Raw genomic sequence first — 18,089 nt, 5'->3', positions numbered from 1 at the left:
ATCCTTAAGAAAGCCTTGACTCTGGCTGGTCATCTAATGAAAGAGTCAGCTAAGGAGATGGGTGGGAAGGGCAGGTGGGAGGTGGGTTGGGGGAGAGAAGAGGGCCGGGGTTCCCCTGAGGACACTGGAGCAGGGAAAATGGAAGGGAGGCTGGAGGCCAGGCTAGGGGGAGGAGGAGAAAAAGGTGGAAAGAAAAACCAGGCAGGACCGCCAATGTTTAGATGGCCTTTCCAGGGTAATTGAGAAAGCTCGTTCGGGGCCAAACGCGAAGGCAATGTTCCTTCAGGTTCGGAGAGGAAATAACTCCAATTTCGTTTTCTGGGTGGGGGAAAGAAATGGAAAGTGATGGGGAAGGGCAGTTTTGGAGATCATCGCTCTGATCCCTTAAGACTCTGGGATCTCAAATCTGGGATCTGGGTCCTGGGGAGCAGAGCCCAGCCAGTTGTTTTTCTAAATAGGATCTGGGGAACACACTGAGGCACCAGGATGAAGGCCCTGGCGGTGGAGGTAGGGCAGTCCTAGCTAGGGACAGTGAGAGAAAGTTCTGGATGGTAGGAGCTGTGTGGTATTTGGAGAACCAGGGCAGGCCATGGGTGCCATCTTAGGTATACGCTTGGAAGGAAAATGATTTGGTAATCATTTTCCATATGGAATTTGGAAAGATAAGTCACTTTTCCCTCTTACATGGTTAATCTCATTTTTCTTAATTTCTGATAGTTAGAATGCATAAAATACGAGACTTCATACCTGGATATGCTAACTGTTTATGGTGCTGCTCTAGTTTGTGACCTAAAGACACAGGTCTCTGACAAACTATTTCACATGTGTATTAGTTCACTAGGGCCACCATGACCAAGTGCTACAGACTGGGTGGCTTAAATAAAAGAAGTGTATTGCCTCCCATCTTTGGAGGCTGGAAGTCTGAAATCAGCACTGGCAGGGTTGGTTCCTTCTGAGGGCTGTGAGGGAGAATCTGTCCCAGGCCTGTCTCCTAGCTTCTCATGCTTTGCCGATAATCTTTAGTGTTCCTCGGCTTACAGATGCGTCACCTTGATCTCTGCTTTCACCCCTACATGGGGTTTTCCCCTGGGTGTGTGTACCTGTGCCCAAGCTTGCCCTTCTTATAAAGACATCAGTCATATTGGATTAGGGCCCACCCTAATGGCCTTGTTTTAACTTGATCACCTCTGTAAAGGCTCTATCTCCCAATAAGATCACATTCTGAGGCACTGGGGGTCATGGCTTCAACATATTTTTTGGAGTATTACAATTCGACTCATAACAACATGATAACCATCAAAAAATAAAAAAGTTTACAGTATATTTATAACTGTATCCATTGTATTACAGAGACTCTTCCTGACAAGAAATAACTTCCATTTTATCTAGGCATCTCTGAGCACCAAACCCTCTGCCTACAATTGTACAGGGCTGATAATTAGAAAAATTTTCCACAGCCTAGCTTCCGGCTCTTTGGACTTGAAACTGTCTCTTCTCTCCAACACACATAGTTCTGTTGCCAGGTACCAGAGGGCACGTTCACATCACCACGCAAGCTCTGAGCCTGCGCCTTTGTGTCATTATGCTAGGTGAGTCAGCATGGTGGACAGCAAGAGGGTCCTGTAAGACAATTCTATACCAAGACACCAACTTAAACTACGTGTGGAAACTAGACAGCCACCAAATACAAACTAAATGTATCCCGAATTCAACTTCCCATTAGCCAGACCCTAAAAATGCTGCAGCGATTCTAAAACCATCTGACACCAGGAAAAAATGACAGCGAGAAAGGTCAGAGCGAGAAGAGTCAGTGATCTCAACTGATTCTAATTAAAATGACTTGTATAAACTTCACAGAAGCACATGACCACGTGAACACTTTGTTAGGGCCCCTCCTGAGGCTTAGAGGGATCCTGAAACTTACGCTATCCTAGTTTCATGGTCAGTCTGCCTCGGGATGGCGCCTCTCTCTGTCTTAAAAAAAACCTCACAACCATTCCTTTGAGAAAAGCTAATTCATCTCCTGTATGCCAGATGCTGTGCTAGATAAAGATGAGGCAAATACAAAGTAAGCTGAGTGCAAATCCAACTTCTAGACATCATAGTCTCCCTAAGGGGCCCAGCCCCAGAGAGACTAAGCTTTCCCAGGGGTGAGTCATCCAATGAAGGAGAAAAGCTAGATTCAGCTTAGGCTGGAAAGTGGGGCCTTTACCCTCGAGAAGTGTAGTGAAAGCTCCTGGGAAAAAAAGGCTCCTCCCAGGATACTCCCAATGATGTAGAGCCTTGAATAATCGGAGTTCCAGGCCAAAGTGAGAGGCAGTCCGATAAGCCAGGAGCCTGGGAGTCAAATTCCCAAACTCAGACCTCACAGCCATGCTTTTCCCAGAAACTTTCCCTTGCCCAAAGTCCTAAATCCGCGTGATGGGAAACTCAGCCTCTAGGTCAACCTCTGACCTTGGCACAGAATCTTCCTGCTTTGACCCGGAATAAGCAGAAAGTCATGAATGCCTAAACCAGTCCTTTCTGCCAGTAGTAGCTAGTCCTAGCTGCCCATCTCAGCTCCTGCCCAGTCTCATTCAGGACTGTGGCACTCTAAATAATTTGAAAGACACAGACTTTGGAAGATTCCCCTCTCTGAGCCTCAGTCTCTTCATATATCAAGTGGAATGACATTGAACTATCAGCTCCAAGAGGGCCAGGCACTTTGTCTTGTTCACCCCTCTAGTTCAGCCCAGGTGAGTGGATGGCATGTTGTAGCTCAGTAAGGGTTTGTCGAGTGAAAGAATGGAATAAAGAGATCCTTGACTTCCGTGCAGAGGAGACAGTATACTTGCAATAGTTGGTACTTGTTCAGTGGCAAGTGACAGATACCAATGCAAATTGGCCTGAAAAGGAAAGACTGTATTGGTTCACATCGCTAATGTAGGGGTAGTTCTAGCTTCAGACTCATGTGCTCAGTTGATAGCATGAATCTATTTGTCTCCACCTCTGCACTCTGCTTTCCCCTCTGCTAGGGGAAAACCATGAGTTATAACCATGAGTTATAATAATAGCTAACATTTATTGAGGCATCACTAGGCATCTGGCCCTGGGCTAAGTAAACCCTTTACACATTTATTTTTATATTTACAGCAATCCCTTTACTGATGAGAAGCAGGTTATGAGCGGTTACAAGGCTTGTACACTGTCACGCAGCTAGCAAGGGTGGAGCTGGGGTTTAAAGCGGTGCCCTCAAGCATGAAGCTATATATAAACTGTAAATAATTTTACAAGCGTTAGGGATTATTAGTAATGGTCTGTACTGTTAATAATAGTAATTTTTAAAAACTCTGAAAGGGAAATTCAAATAAATTCAAACAAATGTTTGTTTAGCACCTACTATGGGCTGATCACTCACCAGGGGCTCAGAAGGAGACACATAAATAACTGCGAAACAGGCAGACTGTGATCTAATAGAGCCATAAACACACCCCGGGGGAGGGGAGTGTGGGGAGCAAGAGATTGACTCCACGTGGGGAAGGAAGAGGAGGCGGGGGTGGTCTGGAAAGGTCTCTTAGAAGCGGTGGGACTTGAACTGAGTTTTAAAGATGAAAGGACTTCCGCAACGGGAGGAAAGAGAAAATCAACTTTGGAAGGAACCTGAAAGGATCTAAAGACTCAGAGCAGAGTTCCTGGATAAGAGTTAAGCACTTATATGCAAAATAACTTTCACACCAGCAGGAGCTTCAAAAAGTGATTGACTAACTGGAGCACAGCAGTTGCCATGGGAACAGAAGCAAGCCTCAGTCCCTGTCATTAGTGAGTCTCCCTGGCTTCAAGCTGTCTAGCCAAGGCCAGGAGGCAGAGTGGAAGGTGGAGAGCAGGCTGGGTTATGCCATCCCTTAGAAGAAAAGCCCAGCAAGATTGCTGCCCTGAGAGGCTGACTTTTCTTTCACGGGGAGGCAGAACTGACGACAGGTGACATCTGGGTCTGAGAAGATGGACAGCTAGGGGAAGCCTCTGCCTTGAAGGGCTTTGGGACTTACAGAAGCTACTGGAAGCAGGCACTGAGGCCTCAGAGAGGAGATGTGCAGGGCAAGGATCAGGCCTAACAGCAGGTTTGCAAGGCAGCTCCATTCCCCCTTGATGTCGAAGGGCTGCAGCAGTGCAGGAGGCGTCTCTGCCCAGGATGCCAGAGGGGGAGGGGGCATCCTAAACCCCGTATCAATGTCATTTCCAGGACAGCTCAGACCTCCCAGGATCCCTGGGGACTACCAGGCTATTCCAGCGCACTGGCAGGGTTGGTATTTAACCACTCAAGTGCAGAGGGGAAACTATAAATGACAACCCCATTGACAGGCTGGCCGTCTTTAACGGGAGAGTGAAAGGTGGGGCATTTAATACAGTGGGCATTAGATTAGAGATCTAGGTTCAAATCATGACTCTGACACTTTCTAGCTGTGCGACCTTGGACAAATTACTTACCGTTTCTTTGCTTTTTGGTTTCTCCGTCTGTAAGATGCAGATGATAATAATTTTATCTGCGTCATTGGATTGTGAGAGAATTAAGTGAGATCATGGATCTAGAGTCCTGCATGGTACCTGGCACATAGTAGATGTTCAATCAGTGCAAGCTATTTCGTTATGATTATTGCTTCCAAATTTCAATTTGGTATTGATTCAGGGTTTTTTTTTCCCCCCAGGCGGCATCTCCTTAGAGTTTATGCTAAAAGGCAGTTTCTCTAAGTACATGACAATGACAACATTAATAGTAGTGATGGGACCATTTACCTTCCATTTTGCTAGTGACTAAGATGAAGGAAGCCAGAGTTCTACCCCTGAGTGCCAAGCCAAGGAACTAGAGCTTTTTTACTGCAGGCAGTTGGTAGCCATTGAAAATTTTAGAGGAGAGGACTGATTTGATCAGGGGAATATAGATCTTTGTCCCTGAGGCTATACACTTGTAGGAACAGACTCTAAGGATAATGACAATAGAATCTAAGTTTAGTAACCATAATAACAATAGCTATCATTTCACGAGGGCTTATGATACATCAGGCATTTGTGCTAAGAGCTTCATATGCCTTTCTGTTGTAATGCTCACGACAACCTCGCGAGGTAGGTATTATTATTATCCCATTTTACAAAGAAGAAAACTGGGGCACTAAGAGGTTAACTAGGGTAGCTAAGTCACGCAGCTAGCAAATGGCAGAGCTGGCCCAGAGCACAGGCAATCAGGTTCCAGGGGTCTCACATTTAACCAGGATACTCTTTTGCTTTCCCCAAATCTAAAAGGAACTTGGAGCCCTGGACGAGGGTATTGGTGGGCAGCCTGTCATTCTTACTTTTAGGAGCCCCTCCATTTATCTGGATCTCAGCATCCCCACTCTCTGTCTGATTCTCTGGGACTTCACCTCTTTTTTAAAAAAATCTCGTCTGGTGTGTGTGTGTACGTGCATGAATGTGCGTATATAAGAGAGCGAGGAACGTCAGCTAACCAGTGAGGACAGATGCCTCTGGACATCAAAGTGGGCAGAGCCCCGGATGGACGGGCTGGAGGCACCCTGGGTCCCGTTAGGCTAATTCCTCCCAAGGCTGGCAGAGGCCACGGCGGGAACTTCTGAGAAGGTGGAGAACAAGTCCTTTCATACGGCCTTCCTTTGAGCTGGCCTTGAGGTGGGGTTGGGGTCGGTGGGTGGAGGGTGGGGAGTGTGCGGAGAGGCGAGGCCGCAGTCGGGCTGGGCAAACAGATTGGGCAGTGGCTGTGAACACAGAGCACCCATTGTGTACCCAGAGCTCTGCTTTCAATAATCTACTTGGAAGAATGTTTCATTGAGCGCCAGAGAAAGGAGCCATTGAAATGCTCGGGCCAGGGTCCCACGAAGGGTTAAAGGCGAGGGGCTACGGGTGCCCAGGCTCTTGCTACTCCTGGCTCTGATGTCTGATATGGGGATCCTGACACTGAGACAAGGGGCACTTAGCAAGACCACCAAGAGGGCCAGAAGCAGGAGTGAGGAGGGATGTGCGTCTCTCCCGGAAATGCTAAAGGAGGTATCCCAGCATCAAAGAAGAAAACATTTTCCCTCCTAGGACCATTTTGCCCAAGTAATATCCAGCAAGAGCTGGGCCTCAGATGCTCTGTAGCCTGTTCACTGGGGACAATAGCTCATCTGGACAGGCGTGTCTCGATCTGGCCTTCTTATGCGGATCCTCAACTGGGGCCTTTGCAATTCATTCTCCATAATGCAGGCAGCGTGGCTTTCTTAAAAACCTCCAACCTTTCTGTTAATCATTAATTAATTATAATTAATGATGCTCTAGTCCGAGAGCATGGGAGTTAAAGTGAGAATCAGTGGTCACTAGACTAGGTGACCAAGGGAACCTGTAGAATTCTCTCTTCTGGAGGTTTCTTTAAAGAGAGAAGTTGCTCATTAGGAGGATATGGCTTATGCTGGAAGGGGCACCGGAGGTGGAATTCTGTGCTCCACTCACTGTGCTTCATTGCTGAGGCCACTTGCCATTTCAAGCTTATGGGACTTGAAGTACAGGGAACATCTGTGGGCTGCAAAGAAGAGGCAGGAGGTAGATGAGCCGGGCCTGCCACCGAAGAGTGCACTTCCGGGTTGCTGAGCCTGACCTCCAGCATCCTCATCACTACAGAACCCGCTGCAGAGGTTACTGCCACCTGAACCTGCATCTCCAGGGAGGATGTTCTAGAACTGAAGCCGAGCTGTTATCATGAACTTGTCGTAGTAACCATTTTGAATGGAAACCTTAAAAAATAGCTGATGCCTTCCTCAGCTTTCTTAGAAAGAGGATCCTGAACTGAATTTAAACCCTAGAAGACAATCCATCATTCAGTTCTGTGCTGGGCTGTGATTTGGTGATGGCCTTGGGCTGTGATTAGGTAGATACGGCTCTTTGCTCCTGTACCAAATGGCTCCAAACTCCCAGCCTTTTGGAATTCATCAGTCTGATTTTTATGTTTATTTTTATGTTTATTATTTTTTCTCCTTGATGTTTTCACTTTGAAACTGTATTAGTATAAAACAGGTAGTTGCCTCAAGCCACTTTCTTATGTATTCTTTCTGAGGTGCTTCCAATATTTTGGGGCTGGGAAATGAAATCATTAGCCTCGTTAAGAATTACGTGTGAAGTAAGAGTTCATAGGCTTTGAGTGAAGAAGGCCTGAAGAGTTCTCCCCTGAGTCAAGGGATTGAACTCTATGATATTTTGGACTGTTCAGAGGTCTTTTATGTTTTCTTTTAGGTCCATGATTTTGTCCAGCTTAGACAAACTGACCCCTAAAGAATGACAGCACGCATAGTCTGGGCATAAGATCTTTGCCAAGGTCAATGAATTCAGAAAATAATACCCGTATGAAGATAATTTTAGTTCAAATGCAGCCAAATACACACACACACGGGTAACAATGAAAGACAAAGCCACAAAACAGACTCACCCAGTTTTTCAATTTTATATTCCTAAAAAATTTTGGTAGGATAAATAATTAGAATCACAACATTTTCAAGTTGAAAAGAACTTTTAAAGGCCTTTAGTTTTCCTCCCCATTTTAGTTCAGGAATTTCTCCCATTAGTTCCCGGACAAATGGGCACTTTATCCCCTTCTTGCATAATTCCAGTAAGGCGGAGATCAGTGCTTTTTGAAGTATGACTTCATCAACGGAAATCTCTGACAGGAAGTAACTACATGGTATCCCTGCCACATCTGATCCTCATTTCATGTGCAGATGTTAGATTCCTCCCAGTGTTTTAATGTGTTTGTCCTTTGGGATTTTGGGGTGAGTATGCACCTATGTGAATGGGGGTAGAGATCTTACCTGTCTGGCATGGATATTCCCGCTGTCAATCATCTTGGAAGCAGGCAGGTCCTAAGATAGAAACAGCAAAGGCTAGCTTCTGTTTCTCTGAGACTTACTTCTTGGACTTGACCTTGAGACATCTTGGAATTCTTGAGAGTCTACCTGGATATTGTCCCAGGGAGGAAGGCAGGTAGCATCTCGTAGAGGACACAAAGGGAAGATGAGTGCGTTATATCTTGAAAGTGATATGACCTGAATTCACATTACTCTTTGTGATTATTTCCCCCTTGTCAACCCTGAGTCTCTGTAAATGTCTGGTTTAAATGTTCCAGCCTGGCCTCATTGTGTAATGACATTAAAAGAGAGCTGAGGGTCACTGTTTATTTCCTGAGAACATTAGAAGAGGAATGGTGTCCTCTGAGGCCACTGTGGGTTTCGGCGATTACTGAGGGACTCTTAAAGGAAATATGAAGATTGGGGAATAAGAGTTAGGCCTGAGAGGTCCATCCACTTTTCTTCACATGGTGATTCACCCATCACTGCCATCCTTTGATTAAGCAAGCTGCCAGGTTTCCTACAAAATTAATCCCTTAAATTGAGCTGAAATCTGTCTCCCAGTCATTTTCACCCACAGGACGTAGTCTTTTCTCTCAGAACTGCAGTGAAAAGCATTAAGTATTATGTGCTGGGCACTTTACTGAGTACCGTATTGTATCTCATTTATATTATTATCCCATTTTACAGATGGAGAAATTGAGACGGAGGGAGGCAAAATAATTTGCTCAAGGCCTGACCCCAAATATGTGGCAGGATTTGAACTAAAGCAGTCTGATGTCAGAGCCTAGGGTCATGAACTCTCAGAAATTCTGCTTGTCTTACCCCTGTGACAGCCTCTCAGAGATCTGCAGAGTGCGAGCTTGCCTCTTAGACCTTCGTTCTTCTAGGCTGAATCCCCACCCCTGCCCCCTACTCATTTCTCCTCCCGCCCTTTCTCCAGTTCCTCCTGACAAAGGTCTATGCAAAGGACAATGCAAAGGTCTATACAAAGGGACAATGCAAAGGATGCAAAACTCAAGTCCATCTGACCCCCCTGTGACTTGTCCTACTTTGACCCCCACGACAACCTCAGGTGCAAGCACCATTTTAGCAGCCTTCCCCTCAGGAGGCTGTATTTTTCCATTTGTCCTCAACATTTCTTCTGCCAGAATAGGCTCAGTTTTCCCTTCTGATAAATCTGGTCACCCTAAATATGGGGCTTTGTGCAAACAGGAGCTGCGGCCCCACGCAGCCCTCATTTCGAAATGCAGATTGACTCGGGCTGCTATTTTGAAGGTCTGGTTTCTTTCCTCACACACAGTGGTTTTAAGAGGGAAGAGATCACAACAGCATACTGGCAGGGGAAAGACCCTAGGAGAGAAGACACACCTGGCAGTCTTTCCCAAAGTTCACAAAACACTGGCCTTTCGAGAAGCTCTGAAAAAAAGAGGGTTGGTCCTTGATCACAAAATAATTTGGTTTATCAATCTCCCTCCTGGAGATTAGCATGCTAAACATTTGAAGTCCTGGTAGTAAAGAAACCTAATTGGTTTTGTTTAACTCAGATCTTCCATGTACAAATGTGGCCTAGTAAAAATTTGGAAAACAATGATGCAAAACAGAAGTTGCACAAGGTCATGTGATGGCCTAAAATATTCCTCCGATAGGTTTGATTTGGCCTGCACAGTGCTTAAATTTTGCTTTAAATTAGTTACTAGCACTTAACAATTGGAATATTTCTCATAATAATCTGCATTTGTTTGTTCTTAAAAAAAAAAGAGAAGATCCAGACACACCGATCCGCATTGTCCCCCTGCCTTCCTCTAGCAATACAGCAGCCCCCTGCTTTACTCATTTACGGTTACTTGCCTGGCCCCCAAGCTTGCTTTCTTCAGCGTGGAGATTTCCTCGGGTAGGCGCTGGCCTGGAAAACCTTGAGGCCCATTCATCCATTCATTCATGTGCCATATACTGATTGAGCTTCTAGAGCCTGTGGATACAAGATGTATACAACAGTTCCTGCCCTCTGGATTTTAGCGCTGGCATCCTAAGATTTCAGTTGTGAATTGCAGAATGAGGAGGGGGAGGGGGAGGGGAGGGGGAAGCTGGCAAGCCCAGAATCTAGTTTTCTGATTTCCAGCTCCTGGAGCTTGCCAGAGTCATCCCCTATTCTCCACTGCTCTCACTACTGCCTCTCAAACAGCCACTGCGAGCCCCGGGGAAGAAGCCACTAACTTGTTCAGAGAATTAGACGAGTTCCCGCCCATCTCAGGGCCTCAGTTTCTCTCACTGTAGATGGATGACCCGGTTAGAATAGACAATTATGTGCGTCCCTTCCAGGGCTGGCACTCAGAGATGCTAAGACTCCACGATCGAGGAATGTCTGACCGGGCCATTCCAGAGCCGTTCCATCGAATTCCAAGCAGCCCCCTCTCTCCTTTTCCCAGTCCCGGCCAGGGCGGGGGCTGGAGCCAGAGGGCCCAGCGGGCCTGGGCTTCCCGCCCGTGGGCGGAGCCGCCGCTCGGCGTCCCACCCCTCCACCTGGGGCTCCGCCACGGCAGATGTTACAACTTTTTCGCATTCTCTCCCGCGGTGTCACCCCTAGACCCGCCCAACCCGTGCCTCCCTCTACTTTCCAGCTGGGGTCCTGCCCACCTCCCTGCGGGAAGCCCGACTGTTCTCAGGACTCCGGGCGGGGCGAGAGGCCGGGCCAGGGGCTGGAGGGTCGGAAGGAGGAGAAAGGGAAAGCAGAGGCGAGAGAAATTAGGAGGCGGGAGAAATCAAGGGCTAGAAAGAAGAGGAGAGTCCGAGGATGGTGGAGAGCACTTTCTGGAAGTCACCACATCGCGTCTCAGGCTGGCCCGGCTGAGCTGGGGAAGAGGGAGCGAGGGCGGCGGAGGGCGGGCGAGAAGGCTGCAAGAGATCGCTCGGCACGGGCCTGACCTCCCCAGAGCACCCCGCTGCGGCCGCGCAGGTCTGGCCTCGGCACCTGGACGCCAGTCCCCGAGCGTTCCCTGGGCTGCCCCCGGGGGCGCTGAGCGCTCTCGCAGCGTCCAGGCCGCCCGCTCGGCGGGCGTGCGGGCCGTGCGCCCTGGGCGCGCGCAGCGGTGAGGCCTGGGGATCCCTGCGCGCTGGGACGCGCGGGCCGGCATGGCGATGCACGCCCTCACCGGCTTCTCGCTGGTCAGCCTGCTCAGCTTTGGCTACCTGTCCTGGGACTGGGCCAAGCCGAGCCTGGTGGCCGATGGGCCCAGCGATGCCAGCGAGCAGCCTTCTGCCGCTCCACCTCAGCCTCCCCACATCATTTTCATCCTCACGGACGACCAGGGCTACCACGATGTGGGCTACCATGGCTCAGATATCGAGACCCCTACGCTGGACCGGCTGGCCGCCGAGGGTGTCAAATTGGAGAATTATTATATCCAGCCCATCTGCACACCTTCGCGGAGCCAACTTCTCACCGGCAGGTAGGCATGGCCCGGGCCGCTGGGGCTGGCTGTCCAAGCCCCAAACAAACCCAGTTGTAGATTTTACCAAATTTACAGTCATTACTCCGGGACCTGGGAAACCCGGACTGTGGGCCAATTCTGTCTCCAACTGGCTGTGTGATCACGAGTAAGTCCTTTGCCCTCTCTGGGCCTCAGTTTCCCTGCCAGTACACTGAATGGGTTGGATCATCTTTGAGATCTCCCTCTGCTATTCTAGGACACTCACACTATACACCATGAGAAGGAGACATCTGGTCATCCCTTCGTTAGGGGAACATGGCAGCCTCTGGCACTTAGGTTGTATTTACACACCCTGAGACTCTGAGCAAATTACTTAGCATCTCTAAACCTCAGTTTTCTTGTCCATAAAATAGGGTGAAGAACAGTTTTATCTTGAAAAGTAGTGATAAGAATGGAATGAGTTATGTGTAACCTGCATGACTGTCAATGAATGGCAGCCTCTATGTCACTGTAGGATTTAGGGTCCTCAGACTGAAGACTACATTGAGAGGAAACCAAGGAATTGATAGGTGGCATGAAAGACACACACAGCCTGCCGTGACCTATGTGGCTTAGATTAGTTACTTCATTTCTCCAAGCCTCTGTTTTTCCATCTGCAAAATCCTCCCAAATTGGCTGGAAGCCCCAAGGAGACGTGCTACTTTCTCCGTAAGGAGTTGTCCACAGGCAAGGCGGCAGGATTACGGGATTAAAAGAGCAGGGAAACTGGAGATGGGTGCGTGTAAAGCAAACTCTGGCCACTTAGAAGAAAATCCTTTGGCAAGGCTGAACCTAATCCTCCTTGGACGAGGTCCAAGGCCTGCTTTCTCCCAAGTTCCACCCAAAAGCCACTAGTGTGATCTCAGGAACAAGAGCCTTAGTCTCCCTGTTTCCTGGATGGGAGAAACAGAGACATGGAGTCAGGGAGGGCCCAACTCATGCCCGTACCCAACTTCAGGGTCTGTAGGAAGTGGGGCTTGCTGAGAGGCCAGGTGCTTGGCAGGGGTCCTGGAGCTGGGAGTCAAATAGCTGCCTTTTCTTCCTCCAATCTGGTGCTCAGCATTTAGATCCAGGAACAGAGAGAGAACCAGAGAAAGGAAGAGGAACCAGTGTATGTGTTGTGGGTGGCAGTGGTGGTGAAGACCAAATGATGACTAACCTCTAAAAGAGGGAGGAGGAATCTGCATTCCCGGGAGTTGTGCACAAGTTAGCATTTCTGTCCCGAGAGGTGACTTTTGGTTTAAGCAGGGGAATGAGCAGCCACAGGGCAGCATTCCAGCCCCGGATCTGCGAAGTTAGCCGAACAAAGTTAGCTGAGCGTGGCTGGGCAGCATCTGCCCTCCGCCCCCTGCAGCTGGCTCCATCTGACTGATGCTGACTACTCTCATTAGTGTTCGTTAATGCATCCAGTCGTGTTTGGAGAGAGCCACAGTTTCTCATGTTATTTGCACATGGGCATCAGTGACTCTGAGCCGGCCCACCCACTTTACAAAGCAGTGCTCCATGGTGCCCAGCCCCTAGAAAGAGGCTCGGCTCTGACTCAGGGCCCTGAGGCACCTCTTGTATCAAATGTAATTGTTCATTAGCTTAACTGAGGTCTGCAGAGGCCATAGCACTGAGAGATTTTGAGCTTGAGTTGCAGAAGACCTTGATTCAAAGCTCAGCTCCACTGCTTACCAGCTGTTTGATCCTGGGCCTGTTGCTGCACTTTTGGGAGCCTCAGTTTCATCATCCGTAGAATGGAGGTAATAATAGTTTTTTCATGAGGGTTAAATGAAATAATGTAAGTGGCATATAACACTAAAAATGGCAGTAGTAGCTAATGATAGCTAACAGCAATAACAGCTTTAAAACAAGGAAACCAAGACAGAAAAACCCACTGCAGTGCCCAGGTTAAAGGTGTCAGGTATTTAGGTCTTGGCTTAACTTGGATTCTCTAGTGGAGAAAAAAGGACTGGGCTTCTAATACACATGTAAAGTTCCAGCCTTCTTCTTAACTCTGGACTTTAAAGACTTGAGTAAAGGCAAGACCCCGCAAGCAGATCTCACGGGGGCCTGGACCACAGCAAGGGGAATGGGATTGAATGAATAAATGAGGAATGCAGGATTCTGCTAACCATTTGCTCCTGCCTTAGGGTGTGTTAGCCTACGTGAGTGGCCCAGATCCAGGGGCCACATGAACTTATAGGCAGGCACATAAGAACTGGTCTCATAAAATTTGGTACTAGAAGCTTTTTAAAGATTTCCCATTTCAACCAACTGACTCCTACACATGAGCAAACTGAAGTCGTGTGGGTAAGGGAACTGGTATCCTCGTTTGCTCAAAAAGGGTGTATGCTTGGACTTTGCTTGCATTTATGTGCAGGTCTTGGCTCTGCCCTTGACCATTGCATGATCTGGGGCAAGTCCCTTCCCTTCCTCTGGACCTTAGTTCCTTTTTAAGACAAGGTGAATAAGCTAGAAGATGACTTGGGTCCCTTCTGGCTCTAAAATCATTCATTTATTCACTCATTCATTCCATAAGTAATTGAGTGTCCTTTAAATCCCACCTGAGTGCTAGGAGTACAAAGTTGAGTAAGGGACAGTCCCATTACATATCCTCGGGCCCAAAGGCATCTACACTGAGTAGAACCTCATGGCTAAGTAGGTCAGTCAATGATCATGGGTGCTAAATGCTGGAACCCAGAAGCAAAAGTGATCCATTTTTTGAGAGAGTTGTGAGGGACTTTATAGTGGGGTTAACATTTGGGCTGGGCTTTGAAGAGTGAGTAGGAGTTTGCCTGGGAGAGCAGGACTTGCTCTAGGCCCCATAGCAAGTTAGTGGCTTAGAACTTAGGGCCTTTGTAGTCTCTGAAATCTGCTGTGGATGCAAATTCCAACTCTAGTTACTAATTGTATGAATCACTGGGCAAGTGATTTATTTTACTGAGCCTCGGTGTTCTTATTTGGGAAACAGGAATAATAATGATATGCACCCCCTAGGTTGCCGTGAGGATTTAGGTAATTCGTACGAGGGCTCTGTTCAGTGCTGAGCACATAACGAGTGCTTGGTGTTAGCTATTATTATTTTGTCATGATTAACCTGGGTTCTATTCTTAACTCCTTAACTTTCTGGCTGTGTGATTCTGGGTGAGTGGCTTAACCATTCTGAGTTTTGATTCCTCATCTATAAAATGACAATAATATCTGCTTCAGTTGATTTTGAGGATTCAATGAGCTAATGTGTTTAAAGTGCTTAGCTCATGTGATAATACCTGTTGGTTACTCTTACTGTGTTTGCTGGCAGTGCTGGGACCAGAGCCCACCTCAGGATGAGTATGGGGGGTTGGGTGGCCAGAGCAGTGGTTTGTAGCTCACTTGTGCCTTCTGTGGTGTCCCCTCTTCCCACTAGGTACCAGATTCACACAGGACTTCAGCACTCCATCATCCGCCCTCGGCAGCCCAACTGCCTGCCCTTGGACCAGGTGACTCTGCCCCAGAAGCTGCAGGAGGCAGGTTACTCTACCCACATGGTGGGCAAGTGGCACCTGGGCTTCTATCGGAAGGAGTGCCTGCCCACCCGCCGAGGCTTTGACACCTTCCTGGGCTCACTCACAGGCAATGTGGACTACTACACCTATGACAACTGCGATGGCCCTGGGGTGTGTGGCTTTGACCTGCACGAGGGTGAGAGTGTAGCCTGGGGGCTCAGCGGTCAGTACTCCACCATGCTCTATGCCCAGCGCGTCAGCCACATCCTAGCCAGCCACAGCCCCCGGCAGCCCCTCTTTCTCTATGTGGCCTTCCAGGCAGTACACACGCCCCTCCAATCCCCTCGCGAGTACCTGTACCGCTACCGCACCATGGGCAACGTGGCCCGGCGGAAGTACGCAGCCATGGTGACCTGCATGGATGAGGCCGTGCGCAATATCACCTGGGCCCTCAAGCGCTATGGTTTCTACAACAACAGTGTCATCATCTTCTCCAGTGACAATGGTGGCCAGACCTTCTCAGGAGGCAGCAACTGGCCACTGCGAGGACGTAAGGGTACATATTGGGAAGGCGGCGTGCGGGGCCTGGGCTTCGTCCATAGCCCCCTCCTCAAGCGAAAGCGACGGACCAGCCGGGCACTGGTGCACATCACTGACTGGTACCCGACCCTGGTGGGTCTGGCGGGTGGCACCGCCTCGGCAGCTGATGGGCTAGACGGCTATGACGTGTGGCCAGCCATCAGTGAAGGCCGTGCCTCGCCCCGCACTGAGATCCTGCACAACATTGACCCGCTCTACAACCACGCCAGGCACGGCTCCCTTGAGGGCGGCTTTGGCATCTGGAACACCGCTGTGCAGGCTGCCATCCGCGTGGGCGAGTGGAAGCTGCTGACGGGCGACCCTGGCTACGGTGACTGGATCCCGCCGCAGACACTGGCTGCCTTCCCAGGCAGCTGGTGGAACCTCGAGCGGATGGCCAGTGCCCGCCAGGCTGTGTGGCTCTTCAACATCAGTGCTGACCCCTACGAACGGGAGGACCTAGCTGGCCAGCGGCCTGACGTGGTCCGTGCCTTGCTGGCCCGCCTGGCGGACTATAACCGCACAGCCATCCCTGTGCGCTACCCAGCTGAGAATCCCCGGGCCCATCCTGACTTTAATGGGGGTGCTTGGGGGCCCTGGGCCAGTGATGAAGAAGAAGAGGAGGAGGAGGAAGCCAGGGCTCGAAGTTTCTCCCGGGGGCGCCGCAAGAAAAAATGCAAGATTTGCAAGCTTCGATCCTTTTTTCGTAAACTCAACACCAGACTGATGTCCCACAGGATCTGATGGAGGGGGGAGGTGAGGCTCTCTGTCCCCCTTGATGTACTTCCCCACTCAAGCCTGGTCCTGCCCCTCCCCAGGGAGGGGCCTGTGGTCACGTCCCCATCTATAGGGAAATAGAGGGGGTAAAGCCCTTCAGTTGAAGGGTGGGGAGCTTGGCTTGGGGTTTGGGGGAGAATGAACTAGACTGGATGCCTGGATCCCAGTCCTGCTTCTCCATCAATTTGTTCTGTGACCTTGAGTGACCTGCATGAGTTTGCTGGGCCTCAGTTTCCTTATCTGTGAAATGAGCTCTAATGACTTTGTAGCTCTGTGGTGTGGACCAGGCGCCTAGAGCCATGGTGGAGTACCTACCAACCTCACCACCTCCCAGCTCACTTAAGGCCCCCCCTTGAGCCCTGACCTCTGATACTGCTTGGGTGAAGGACCACACAGAGGCAACTTTGAACCTCAGCCGAGACATGGCGATCTGGCTGTTCTTCGAAGGGATTCCTGAGTGTTGAGGGTGGAGGTGCAGGGATGGGGGGGTGACCTTCCTGAGTCCTCACATAGCCTGGGTCAGTCCTGGGGCTAGACTGCTGGGAGGGGCTGTGGTGGAAAGCTCTCCTTCCTGTCCCCCCCAACCCCCAGAGAAATTGGCCCAGCTATTGGTGCTACAGGACCAAGGTGGTGGAAACAGCTGTGAAAAGAACCCCTGAACCAACAGTCAGGACACCTGGGTTCTGCATCAACCTTGGGCTCAGTCCCTTCCCTCTGGGCTTCGATTTTCCTACCTGCAAACGGGGATGCTGGCCCTGGCTTTGCCTACCTCACAGGGCTGTGGAGGACTGGCCAGGCTAGTGGTTGTGGAGGAGCCCACGAAGTTGATTAAAATGCAGTGACACAAAAGCAAAGGCTGTAGTGCTGTCTATGAGCACACGTGGGTGTGTGCACGTCCGTCCTGAGGGCAGGTATGAGCTCACCGCTGGCCGAGTAAATGGGAGAGGAGGTGGGCAGCCTGGCCGGGAGGTAGAACATGTGGGTTCTGGTCCTGTCCTGGCACAGATTCACTATGTGACCTCAGGCAAATCCCAGACCCTTTCTGGGCCTCAGTGCTCCCTGTGTATAGTGGATGATCTAATAGCCCTCCCTGCTTGGCCATTCTGGGTGCCCTCGTGTGCGCGCATGCATGCGTGCGTGCGTGCGTGTGTGTGTGTCGGGGGGCGCAGGCCGAGTGGCAGGAGGAGGGGCCCAGGGCTTGCAGAGCCTGCTTGCTGCATGGCGTGCCTTCATCCGCACACTGCGTTCTGCATATCCCCCTTCAGGTTCCAGTCGGCGCAGCGTGTGTAGGCGAAAGCCCTGCTGTGAATTTTGAAAATAGTTATTTTTGTCGCTGGCAAAGGAGGCCTGTTAGGACTCGTCAGCTTGTGGATGAGCAGGACGGGCGGGGTGGGGTGGGGTGGGTGCGGTGCAGTGGAGGGGGGTCGGGTATGAGTTACAGAGGTGCACCCCCACTGCAGAGGTGGTTCAGCCCAGGATTGAGGAGGGTCTGGCCCGGGGCTGCAGAGAGGAGGTGACTGTCCATGTCCTGGGCTCCATCCTCCTGACCCTGTTCTCTTTACCTCTTATGCCCTCCCCCCCACACTGAGCCCTTTCTCTTTCTCCAGGTTGTTGATGCCAGGGTCATAGTAGGCGGGGGCCAGGACTCGCTCAGGTCTCTGGATTCTAACCAGCTTTGGTACTTTTGCCTGCTCAGGAGGGAGACTGGGAAGAAGTCACCCACTGGGATGGTATCCCAGGCCCAGCATACCCCAGGGAGGGGTTGTCCACAGTCTGCGCATTACCGAGGATACTGCAGCTCTGCCAGGGACTTGTCCCAGCTGTGTGGACTGGGCCCTTCCAGAATGGCATGGAGCCAGGGTTCCCCTGCGGCTCCAGGTTGCATTAGCTGAGTGGAGGCCTTGTCTGCACCTGCCGAGCTAGCAATGATCCAGGTG

At 50.1% G+C, this 18,089-nt stretch overlaps 1 protein-coding gene across 1 annotated transcript; it reads left to right on the top strand.

Moving 5' to 3' along the window:
- Positions 1–10,388: 10,388 nt before the first annotated feature.
- ARSI (arylsulfatase family member I) lies at positions 10,389–17,006 on the top strand. The gene is made up of 2 exons (XM_011371170.2): positions 10,389–11,305; positions 14,718–17,006. Exons 1-2 carry the CDS (start codon positions 10,989–10,991, stop codon positions 16,117–16,119), a joined length of 1,719 nt encoding a protein of 572 aa, XP_011369472.1. The 5' UTR covers positions 10,389–10,988; the 3' UTR covers positions 16,120–17,006.
- Positions 17,007–18,089: the final 1,083 nt, after the last annotated feature.

The sequence above is a fragment of the Pteropus vampyrus genome, unplaced genomic scaffold, assembly GCF_000151845.1.
Source record: "Pteropus vampyrus isolate Shadow unplaced genomic scaffold, Pvam_2.0 Scaffold185, whole genome shotgun sequence".
NCBI lineage: Eukaryota > Metazoa > Chordata > Mammalia > Chiroptera > Pteropodidae > Pteropus > Pteropus vampyrus.
The sequence above is the reverse complement of the archived record's forward strand: the minus strand, read 5'-3'. Positions and strand labels throughout refer to the sequence as shown.